The 11874-nt window shown below is 48.2% G+C and overlaps 1 protein-coding gene and 1 pseudogene across 1 annotated transcript; one reads left to right on the top strand and one right to left on the bottom strand.

Moving 5' to 3' along the window:
* Positions 1-4832: 4832 nt before the first annotated feature.
* On the bottom strand, positions 4833-6511 carry NDN (necdin, MAGE family member). The gene has a single exon (XM_028502356.2). It carries the CDS (start codon positions 6390-6392, stop codon positions 5415-5417), a length of 978 nt encoding a protein of 325 aa, XP_028358157.1. The 5' UTR covers positions 6393-6511; the 3' UTR covers positions 4833-5414.
* Positions 6512-11469: 4958 nt separating this feature from the next.
* On the top strand, positions 11470-11555 carry LOC114488700 (annotated as a pseudogene).
* The last annotated feature ends 319 nt before the right edge of the window (positions 11556-11874 follow it).

Below are 11874 nucleotides of genomic sequence, written 5' to 3'. Positions count from 1 at the left end.
TACGTGGTACAATGTGGCCACAGAGTCAAAACACAACAGATTCTATTAAATCAGTATATAAGCAAATACATGTACACATCACATTGCAAAAGTTGTAAGATTTAAAAAAATTCAAGGGTGTTGCTAATAGGGGGATGTGTGAAATTCTGCAGACGCAGGGAAATGCATAAAGTACTTAAGGGCTCTGAACTTCTTAGTAGGGGAAAGAAATAAAAACGTGGCGAATTAAATGACAAGTGCTAGTGAGGGTGTGGAGAAAAGGAGACCCTCGTGCACTGTTGGTGGGATTGCAGTCTGGTGGTGCAGCCGCTGTAGAAATCAGTACGGAGTTGCCTCAAAAATAAAAATAAAAAAGGGAAGTGCCTTTGTTTTAGTCCTCACTCAAGGGTGTGTTTTTATTGGTTTTAGAGGAGGGAGGGTAGAGAGAGAAAACAAGAAACATCAATGTGTGAGAGGAACATGGATCCCTTGCTTCCTGTACATACCCAGCTGGGATCAAACCGGAAACCTAGCCACGTGCCCTGATCAGGAATCAAACCCACAACCTTTTGGTGTATGGGATGACGCTCCAACCCACTGAGCCATGCCACCCAGTGCTAAAAATGGAACTGCCTTATGACCCATCAATTCCATTTCTGGGAATACATCCTACGAATTTTGAAACACTCATTTGAAAGAATACATGCACCACTAGGTTTATTGCAGCACTAGTCACGATAGTCAAGATCTGGAAACGGCACAAATGTCCATCAGTAGATGAGTGGATAAAAATGCTGTGGTACCCTTACACAGTGGGATACAATGTGGCCATAAAAAAAGAAGGAAATCTTCCCTCTTGGGGCAGCATGGATGGACCTGGAGATTATTATGCTGAGTGAAATAAGCTGGTAAAACAGAGACACATGCCATATGCTCTCACTGACTTGTGGAATGTAATGAACAAAATAAACTGACAAACAAAATAAAACCAGAGGCACAGATACATGGAACAAACCAACAGATCTCACAAGGGTGGGGTGTGGGGAAACAGAGGCGTGATTAGAGCCGGCAGGGAGCAAAGGGTGGGGAGGGGACTGAATGAACGAAGGTAAGGGATTAATCAGAGGACATACTTGCAGGACCCACAGACACAGACCACGGTGTGGGGATGGCCTGAGGGAAGGGGTGTGGGGGGCTGGGTGGTGGAGAGCAAAGGTGGAGGTGGAAGAGGGACCTCTGTGATAGCGTCAACAGTAACATAAAGATAAAGAAAGAGAGATAAGGAGGGCTGTTTGAGATACCAGATAAGCAATCAGAAGAAGGCAAGAATGTGCTGACTGAACAGAAGACAATCGTTCAACGCAATTCCTTCGTAATCTGTTGGTTCTTCCTATGATTAAAATTCCTTCCATCTGTGCGGATACTAACTGTTTATTCAACGTGATGTTTTTCTTCTCTTTTCCAGAGTTCTAGATGCCAGCCCGTCCTAACATTGTATTTCCCCGTGAAATGTATTTCCCCTTTAAATCACCTTCTTGGCAGAGTCTCAGAAACTTCATGGAGTCTCCGTTCTGTGTGTGTTCACACGGCAGTTCCCCAGTCACGCACAGCCCTGTCCTCCCACGGGAAACCTTCCCACCACTTCACGTTGCTAATGCCCCTCTTCCTATAGACGCAAATTGATATGGGGCGTCTGAGCTGGGTGCGCGTGTTGGGGCCTCTTTAGCCTCTGTGCTCCTAGAGCGGCACTCACTGCCCTGAAGTGGGATTCCTATTATGCATCTGCTCCTTTCAATGCACTGAGCCCTCTGTGTGCACAGGACAATGTCTAGTCTGTTCGCTGTTGCATCCTGACTCCTCAGCACTGCCTCTGGGACCTATTAGGCACTCGACGTACATTCCAAATCAATGCAGAAAACAAGAAAGCGTGTAGTTGTTTATGCAACTACAGCAGAGCATGAGAACACCAGTGTCTAAGCATTCCTGCTAGTACGAGGTGTTGCCTTTTATTATAGCTGTGGTCAATTAGCACCTAAACGTATACTGATTTCATAATAAGTGCAATAGGATCCCCCCTGCCCCATTTCGGAGCTTGCTAATTGTGTTATCCTGAAGCACTGACTTGTTTGCATCCTTGGCTGGTTTACCTAGTGAGAATTATTTATTTACAGTATTTCTCCTTAAAAAAAAAAAAGACCTCACACCTGTTAGAATGGCTATTATCAAAAAGACAAGAAATAAGCATTGCTAGGGATGTGGAGAAAAGGGATCCCTGGTGAATTGCTGGTGGGAATGTAAGTGGGTGCAGCCACTACTATGGAAAACAGTATAGAGGTTCCTCAAAAATTTAAAATTAAGTGACCCTAGGACCCAGCAATTCCACTTGTGGGCATTTATCCAAAAGGGGTAAAAAATCATTATCTCAGAAAGATAGCTGCACCCGCATGCCCACTGCAGCATTATTTGTAGGAACCAACACATAGGAACAACAAGTATTCGCTGGCAGATGAATGCATAGAATAATGTGGAAATATGTAATTCAGCCACAAAAAAAGAGAAGGGAATCCTGCCATTTGCAACAACATGATGAAGCTTAAGGGCGTTGTACAAAGTGAAGTAAGTCAGACAGATACTGCATAATCTCACTTAAAAGCGGAATTTAAAAAACAGACTCATAGATGCATAGAACAGATGGTGGGCAAACCTTTTGAGCAATATTTGGCAAGCCCTCCAACCTTTGAATTGAGCCTAGCATGGAAATCTAAGCGAGGTCTGGAATGTTTTTTTCCCCCCTGCTCCCCAAGCTGCCGACCCTGCAGGACTAGGCTTCATGAATTAACTGTTTCACACCTGTGAAGTCTCTTGCTCTGGGTCTGGCTGCTCCAAGACAGCAGGGGAGCTGAGCAGCCATGCCCGCGTGACTTCCTGGGGCCAGCTCCCAGTTTCTCACAACCCTTTGGGTCTCTAGAGGGTTAGTCCTTTGGGGTGGGGCTGGGGTGTTTGCGCCGACCAGCTTGGGTGGCTTTGGGGTTCCCCCTGCCTCTCCTACCAGGCAGGAGAGTGGGTACAAACACGGGGAGGTACGTGGGAAACACCCCGCCATGGCGGGAGCGGGAGCGATGGCCGGGCTCCAGAAGTGGAAGTTCCTGGAGAGCCCTGTGATTTTAACTTTGAAGGAGCAGATTTATTTTGATTCTTCCAAAACTATTTTCAGTGAAGGGGGAGTCAAATTATTTTTCTTTCAATTTGCTTTTCTTTTTTTTTGTCTTTTTTGGTTTCAGGTTCATGGTATAGTGGTCAGAAAATCCTCCTTTACATCGTGTTCCCCTTGGTATTTCCACCACCCCAACTGGCACCATGCATAGGTATTGCAATATTATTGACTATAGTCCCTATGCTTTAATTCCCATGTAATTTTAAATTTAAAAGAGCAACTTTGTTTTGATTCTGTGGAAATGGGGGGGGTGGGAGGGGTGGTAATTTTTTTTTTAATTCTGAAATTTTTATATGCTCACCTTGGCTCTGGGTAAGAGGTGGCATCAGAGGTCACTTCTACTGGAGCTTTTGCCAAAATGAGCCCCCTTCCCTATGGGAGACTTCACCTGAAGTCCACCAAACTGGGGATGGATTCTGCCTCAGTACCCCCCAAGCTTCCTGAGCATTTTTGGCACCTGCACCCACCTGGTAGGTATTGCCACTAACTGTTAGGAACCCTGGCTCCCAATCCAGAACATAATTGCCCCGCCCAAATATTTAACTTCCACTTTAGTTCTTTTGGGGGTGTTGTGTTCCTCATTATCTTTATTCCCCAAATACACCTTTGATCAAATAGTCTTCTCCAATCTTCTGAGGTGTAAAGGATTTGTGGTCTTATAAAGGGCCCATTTCTCTTTCTCTCTTCCCCACAAAGACTCAAATCTTCAAGGATTTATTTCCAGTCATCGTCCCCCACCCCCCACCCTCACCCCATTCCACCCTCTAAGGGATTCCTGAGTGGCATGTTGCAGTTCAAGAACTGTTGGGTGACAGGTTGCCCACTGGACAACCTTCATGTCGGCCCTTCAAGGGAGGACTGCATTTCAAATCTTGGCTTTACCTCTAAGCAGCAGTGTGATTCAAGTTTGGTCCATTAACCTCTGAAACAAAGTCTCTTGGTTTGTACAATCATAATATGACTGCTTTCTCTAAAAGATGAATGTGAGGATTAGAACTGGGTGTAGGGATGGGCAGAGTAGAGACTCTAATGTGAAATTTAAAAATATAATCTAATAGGCAGGAGGTATAGGGGTCAGTTGTAGGCACTTGGGGAAAAGCAGAGGCTCTGGTCTCATTGTCTGGGTTCAAGTCCCAGCCCCTCCTCCCGTGAGGCTTCTATGATCCAGGGAAAGTTAATCACCTACTTTGTTCCTGTATTTCCTCCACGGTGCAGATAGAATATGTGCCCACGCCTCACAAGGCTGTTGTAAGGATTAAACACAAGGAAATGCACGTAAAGTACAATGACTCATTCTGTAAATGACCACCAAAAAACCCCCACCCCACCACAGCTATTAATTTTAACAAAATGTAGAAAACGCAAGAGAGGAAATTTTACCCTAAATATTCATGGTTATTCCTATGTAATAGGATTAGGACCATCTGTGCTTTGTTTTTCTACTTTTCCATATTTGTCAAAGTTCTGCAAGGAACACGTGAGTTACACTTAAAAAAATAAAACTGTAAAGCTCACACACTTGGAGTAATGACGAGTAGTGATTTTTCCCACCCTGTGAAATAGCACACTTTGTAAGATGTCTCCCTCCCAGCCCATATTACTTCGTTAAAAAGATAAAAAGTACACTTTTGCAAAAAGATGATTGTATCACAAGAATCTTTAATGTTTAAAGTTTACTCATGGTGGGGGTATAACTTGTATTTAGGAAACGGTGCCAAGTGCCAACATTTTGAGACCCCTTCAGTCCATGTCACTGCACTCCACACGGCTGTCTCCTGTGCCCAGCGAGGTCACAAACAGAGGGGACCCTGACTTTTCTCCGGCTTAGACCAGCTCTGCTGGTGAGTCCTTTCAAACTCTCCAGGGCCAGTCCACCCAATACACATACATCACCTGTTCCATAGAAAAGAATAAGATGGAAAGTTTCTCAATGTATTTTGGAAGTTTAGCACATCTCTGGTACAAAAATTCAAGAAAGATAGCACAAAAGCGAAAGCACCAACAGAGCTTACTTATAAACAGACATGCAGAAACCCTACACACTACCTAATAGTACTGAAATGAATACAACATTGCATTAAAAGGTATAAAAGCACTGGACTGAAAACTTAAAAGGTACACGTGAAATACTGCACTGGAAATCCTGAATACTCTACTGTCCCACCCCATCCCACCACCACCCCGTGAGGGTCAGAAACCACGGATCTGCCTCCAGACCTTGCTAGTCCTCGGAGACACTGTTGCGGGGGCAGGGGACAGGGGGGGCGGCCTCCCGCAGAGCTCTGGCCTCCTCCAGAGCTTCTCTGTATCGGGAAGGCCATGCCTGGGGGTCTTTCTTAAAGACCCTAGCCAGGAACTCCATGATCTGCATCTTGGTGATTTCACGGCTGGCACGGGAGCCCCAGAAGAACTCGTATTCGGGTGGCTCCACGTGGGGCACGCGCTGGTACTTCAGGTAGTTTTGCTGGACGAACTCCTCGGTGATGAGCTTTCTCACGTCTCCAAAGGTGGAGTGCTTCTTCCAGGGCCGCAGCCCCAGGATGCGCAGCACGTTCCAGACGGCACTCTCCCTGGCGCCCCGACCCTTCACGTAGATGAGGCTCAGGATCATCAGCAGGAGGCCTGTCATGGGCATACGGTTGCTCAGCGCCACCCTGTCCAGCTCCTCCGGCTCCAGCGCTTTCACCAGCGCAAACTCCATCGTATGCAAGCTGGTGAGCCTCAGGTGGAGCCCAAAGACTCGGGCGAGGATGAGGCTGGTGCGTCTGAGGATGCTGCGGCACCATTTCTTGTAGCTGCCAATGACATCCCTCACCATGTCTGGGAACCAGATGATCATCCTCTTCTGGTCCTTGACCAGCACGTACCACATGAGCTCGTGCGCCTTCTGCACCAGCTGGGCCGGGGCGGGAACAGCGGGACCCGGCTGGGCCGCGCTCGGGCCCTGGTGGGCGCAGCCCTCCTGCGCGGCCTGCTGCAGGGCCTTCGGGTCGTCCTCCTCGCTCTGGGCCTGGGGCGGCGGCGAGGCCGGAGGGGCGTCGGTGGGGCCTAGGGGTGGGCCGTCTGGCCCCGCGAGGGTCCCGGCCTGAGACGCGGGCGCAGGGGGCTCCCCGGGAACCTCAGGGCTGCCGCACCCCTCGGAGGTGGAGGCGTCGGCTGCAAAGTCGGGATCGCACACATCCTTACTTTGTTCGGACATGTCTGCGCTGTCTGACAAGGGCACGGCCTCCGCGTCCAGGAGCTCTTCGAGACTGCTGGGTCCGCGGGCTCCTGAAGAGGAAGTGCGCGTAGCTGCGCGCGGCGCCTTCCGCAGCGGCCGGGCTGGGCGGGGCAGCGGCGAGACGCGCCAGTGCGCCTGCGCGCCCGCGAGCCGCGGGCCGAGAGGCCCGGGGGGCGGGGCGCGCGCCCGACGGGGCGGGTGAGGGCCGACGCCCCAAGGAGGGTAGAGACTCGGCGGAAGTAAAGACCCAAGGACGCCAGGTGACCTGTGTGCCCTAAGGAGGCCGCGGGGAGGCGGGGAGGGAGGATGCGCGCTGAAGAAGGAAGGCGCGAATGTAAGAGGAAAGGTGTTCACTTCCTTGCGAGGTGCTGAGGTAGAGTTTGTCAGGAAAGGTGAACCAGGTAGACCCAGAATCACCCCAGAGACGAGGCCCCGAGAAGGAGCCCAGCTGAGGTGTCACCTCGGGCTCCTTGACAATGAGTGTGAGGACCTGACGCCGAGCGGCCACCCGGGACGGTCCGAAAGAGCGTCCACAATGGGATAAAGTGGTCCGAGATTGGACTCCGGGGAAACACCAATAAAGTCCGAGTCCCTCCCCAAACCAGAGGGGTTATCATCACATCAGAAAGGCAGCCCGTGGCCCACCCACGCGCAAACGGAACTGTCCTGGAGGGTCTAATATACTAATGACATCTGCGGTGCTTTCGTGATCACTGATTTTGGGTCATGTGGACGTTATTTTGACGTTTCCATCCAGACCCCAGCATCCGATGATGGCCGTCTTTATCAGCACAGACTGGTGCGGGGTTGTTGTTTTTTTTCCCCGGTTTGCCCAGCATCCTTCTCCCCGGGGTGACTACTGGGCCCTCCCGTCTGTGTCCACGGGGAAATGTCACCGTCTCCCAGCCAAACTGACTGTTCCCGCGGTGGCAGCCACACCCACGACTTCGTGGTGCCGTGGATTTTGTGTGGTAGCCGCTCTCAGATGGCCAGCCGTCAGGGATGCAACCTGTTTGGGGGTCGTGTTCCCCGATTTCTGAGAGCAGGTCTGCGCGGGGCAGAACAAAGCCGACGCCCCCCAGGGCCGCGCCCTGAGCGGAGCCTTCGGCGCCTCCTGGCTCCCTCGGGGCAGCGCCCCCTTCCGGGCGGGCGGGCGCCGCCTCCACTCTGTGGACGGTCGGTGGCGTGAAACCGGGCGCTTGGGTAAAAATATCGCCTTGACGTTTCTGGTGCTCTGTTCCCGGTATCCTCTTTCGCACTCCTCACTTTATTTTTCTCAAGAAGGTTGACTTCGAAGGACTTTTCATGCCGCTTCTTTCTCTTTGGACCTTGAGGGGCGTCACCCCCACACGGGTCCCTCCAACAGGACTTCCTAACGTTTCCCTTCATGAGGGTGATTCCTACGTATCTTTCAGATACGGCTTAGTGGGATTGTTCCCATTTATCGTTTCCTTCTTTAATGTATAGATGTCTATTTTTCTGGGTTCATCTTGAAGAATTGTGTCAGTTACATTTTTTTATTATTTAAGAATGGCTCTGCATCAATTTATTGCTCATGTTCCTCTTAAAAATAACCCTCATTTCTTGATTTTATATTCATTCATTTTTTTCTTTCACTTGATACTTATTATTTTCTAACTACTCACGTTAACTAGTTAGTTCACTCATGGTATTTTTAATAATGAAAATGTTTGAGTCAATTATTTAAATCTCAGCTCAGCTTGGGCCTTGGGCCATTGTTTTTGCCATTGTAAGTTTATTAAAATTGCATCCTCATATTTTACCCTCCTGGATTAAATGGATTCATGAAATTAAATTTCAGACTTACGCACAGTTGTGAAAACACACAATTACATATATAAAATGTATAAAAGCAATTATAAAACAGTTATGACATTATAAAAGCTCCTGCTGCAATGAGATATCAGAGCTCTGGCCAGAGGGCCAGTTGGGTTTCAGTTGCTGCCTGAGATGGTCTGGACCTCATTCTGGTGAACTTGACCATGGTCAACAGTAGACCCCCCACCTCTACGACAACTCACTTCTGACAGCAGAGCTGTTTAACCCTGTACCAGGGTCTGTGGGGGAGGACCACTGTGAGGAAGTAAGCTCAGAGGGTTTAGAGCACTGGAACTGATGCCCAAGTTTGGAACTAAGTATGAGGTAGCCCCCTAACAATGCCCACCCTTGGAGCACAACTGTACACTGCTGAAGGGATATCGTTTCCACCCAGGAAAAGATCTGCTGAAGAGGCTCCATTTACCACCAAGAAGAAAATTCATGGACACGGCAGGAGCTGGGAATTAAAGCTTGAGATAGACTTCAAAGTAGAAAAAGCATTCCTAAACCTCATTGGAGGGGTCAGCAGCTTGGTCACTACCTAATAAGGTCCCTGCTTACCCATAAACCAGAGATGCAGACCTTCATAAGGAGAAGGAAAGGGACAGATGATACCACAGAGAAGAAGAGAAAGCCAGTACTCATGAGGCATCCACAACATCTTTTTTTTTTTTTTAATGGATTTGTTTTTTAGAGAGACAGACAGACATGGAGTTGTTGTTCCACTTATTCATGCATTCATTGGTTGATTCTTCCAGGTGCCCTGACCAGGGATCAAACCTGCAATCTTGGTGTATTGGGTCGAGGTTCACACCCACCGAGCTACCCACCCCGTCAGGGCCTTTCACAACTTCTTTAACTCAAGTGTTGAGATTTGGGTCTGGTGCTCCAGTGATAAATTGGGTTCCCTGGGTTCTCCAAGGTTGACCCTATTTAATATGGAGAAGGAGTCCTCTCAGGGCCAGCAGCTTAGAAACTGAAGCCTGAAGTTTACAAAACATCTCCCAAACAAACTCCCGAAGGGCTACTCTTTAAATCAAGATTCTGTAAATCAAGTTCCACAGATGCAGGAAGTAGATGGAGAAGTTACAACAAATTACTCTGGTGCAGACAGTTTTGCTGGTGGGTTGCTTCAAACTCTGTAATGTGAAACAGATTACACAGCTGTGGATAGGCTGTTCTTGGCAGACTCGGGACTAGGGGGAGAGGCCTGTCCTGGCACTGGTTTCCATAGTGAACAGGGGAGGGCGGGGGTTGTCACCCCAGAGACTCCAATGGACAGCGCGCATGCTCACAGCACGGAGGCCCAGGGGCCCCGAATGAAACGTGAATCCTTCTGGCTCCCTCCTGTTCACATAGCTGCAGCCTCAACCTTGGAGCCCCCATACCGGCCCCAAACGCAAGCTAAAGGATTGAGAAAGAGAACTCGCGTTACTGTGTTCAGCAAATATTGCGCAATAGAGAACATGGGCCTGAAAGAATTACATTTTAGACTAGTAGCTCAGCCTGAGGGGGAAACAAATCCATCCAGACTGTTTTGACAGCCTGGTCCCTTTTTGTTAGAAAAGAATAAGAAGCGAGGCCTGGAAGTGCTGCTTTTCACGGTTGGGAGGGGCGGGGAGGGGACTCGACCCTATCCCCTAAGCCCCTGCAGTTTCCCCCAGGGGCCCAGTGCACATGCCCATCCAACTGAGGCCCAAAGACACTGAAACGGACCTTGTGGTTCTGCCCAGGCCCACAAGGCAGTCAGTCATTCTGCCTACACTCAGGGATTGGTCTTTAGGAAAGTCACCCGGAATCAGAGATAAGCCTGGAAGTGGGGGAACAGGTGGATAAGAGGAGGCACAGAGATCAATTAAGAGACCTTTTCCAGGACTCTACATGGAGAAAAAAATGATGGCTTGTGTTTCATCTTCGCTCTGCGACTATTTATTAAATGCTACGTTTCCAGCATTGTTCCTGGGGATGTAATGAAGACATTTACAGCGTCTGCAATCCATAGTGAGGGGAGATGGTGGAAGGAAAGGGCCATAAACAAACAAGAAAACAAGTAATCAAATAATCGTACATGTGATACATACTGCAAAGGAGACACGATGTTGTCACAGAGAATAGAGGAAACCAGTGATTGACAGGGATGGCGAAGCTGGTATGAATAATAAGCAAATGTGAAGAGAGACTGGATACCAGGAACAGCCAAGATTCTGCCTTTGGGGTGGCAGGGACTGAGCAGTGTTGGGTGTGGCTTGTTTATGGGTCTGTTTCCTGAGATGATTCAGAGAACAGAGTGGGCATGCCCAGGAAATGCCTGGCTATGCGGGTCTCAAGAAAGAGGCCTGGGCTGGAAAAAGAAGTTCAGGAAGATAAAGTCAAACACATCACCCAGAGAGAGTGCCTAGAGCGGGGATCTTTAAAGGGGACCCTCCGGGCATGAGGGTGGAATAATCTTTCACTGTAGGAAAGTGGAACACACACAATAGAGGTTAACAGCTCTGTCCCCGTAAACACACCTATAAATACCCTCCGGACATGTGTGAGAAAAGCAAAAAGACACCCTTCTCCCCACACTGATGCAAGGCCTTCTATGGGCAACACAGCCCCTGCTCTAGAACCACTGAAAAAAATAAGCAGAAGGAAGTGAAGAAGTTGGAGCCCACCAACAGGCCCAGGTCACTTAAGCCCCTTTCCAGATGATCCTATGACTTCCCTCCCTATATCTGTTTCCAGGACATATCAAAATAGATCGCTTCATCTTCATCAATCTCATTGAGGATAAATCCTGTTTGAGCAGAGCCAGGGTTCAAGTTTGGGGTGCATAATTCTTTTTTTAAAAAAAGGTTATTTATTTATTTTTAGAGAGGGGAAGAGAGGGAGAAGAGAGGGAGAGAAACATCAATGTGTGGTTGCCTCTCACGTGCCCCCCCCCCGCCCCCGGGGATCGGGCCCACAACCCAGGCATGTGCCCTGACTGGCAATCGAACTTGCCACCCTTTGGTTCTCAGCCTGCACTCAATCCACTGAGCTATTTGAGCCAGGGCACATAATTCTTTTTACATACTTTTGAAATTAATTTGATAATATTTCATTGAAGAGTCTCGTGTGAGGGATATTGGTCTGTAGTTACCTCTTTTTGTACCATCTTTCTCTTTGGCATGCAATACTATATTAGTGTCAGGTGTACAACATAGTGATTCGACATTTATATACGTCACTATGTAAGACTATACTTTCAGGGATCATTTCTATAGTTTGTTATATACCTCACTATATGTGATCACCTTTCTAAGCCTAGTACCCATCGGTCACTATGCAAAGTTATCACAGTATTATTGAAGGTATTCCCCTTTACCTTTTACCCACTGCCCTCCCTTACCCTCCCTTTCTGGCAACCATCAGTTTGTTCCTTGTTCCTGTGAGTCTGTTTCTGTTTTGTTATATTAGCCCATTTGTTTTGATTTTTTAAAATTTCCACAGATAAGTGAAATAATGTGGTAACTGTCTTTCTCTACCCGACTTATTTCACTTCACCTAATACCCTTTAGGTCCATCTGTGTTGTCACAAATGGTAAGATTTCATTCTTTTTTATGGCTGAGTAATATTCCATTGTGTGAATGTACCACC

The sequence above is a fragment of the Phyllostomus discolor genome, chromosome 12 (genome assembly GCF_004126475.2).
Source record: "Phyllostomus discolor isolate MPI-MPIP mPhyDis1 chromosome 12, mPhyDis1.pri.v3, whole genome shotgun sequence".
Classification (NCBI taxonomy): domain Eukaryota; kingdom Metazoa; phylum Chordata; class Mammalia; order Chiroptera; family Phyllostomidae; genus Phyllostomus; species Phyllostomus discolor.
This window is presented reverse-complemented; position numbering and strand designations above follow the sequence as displayed.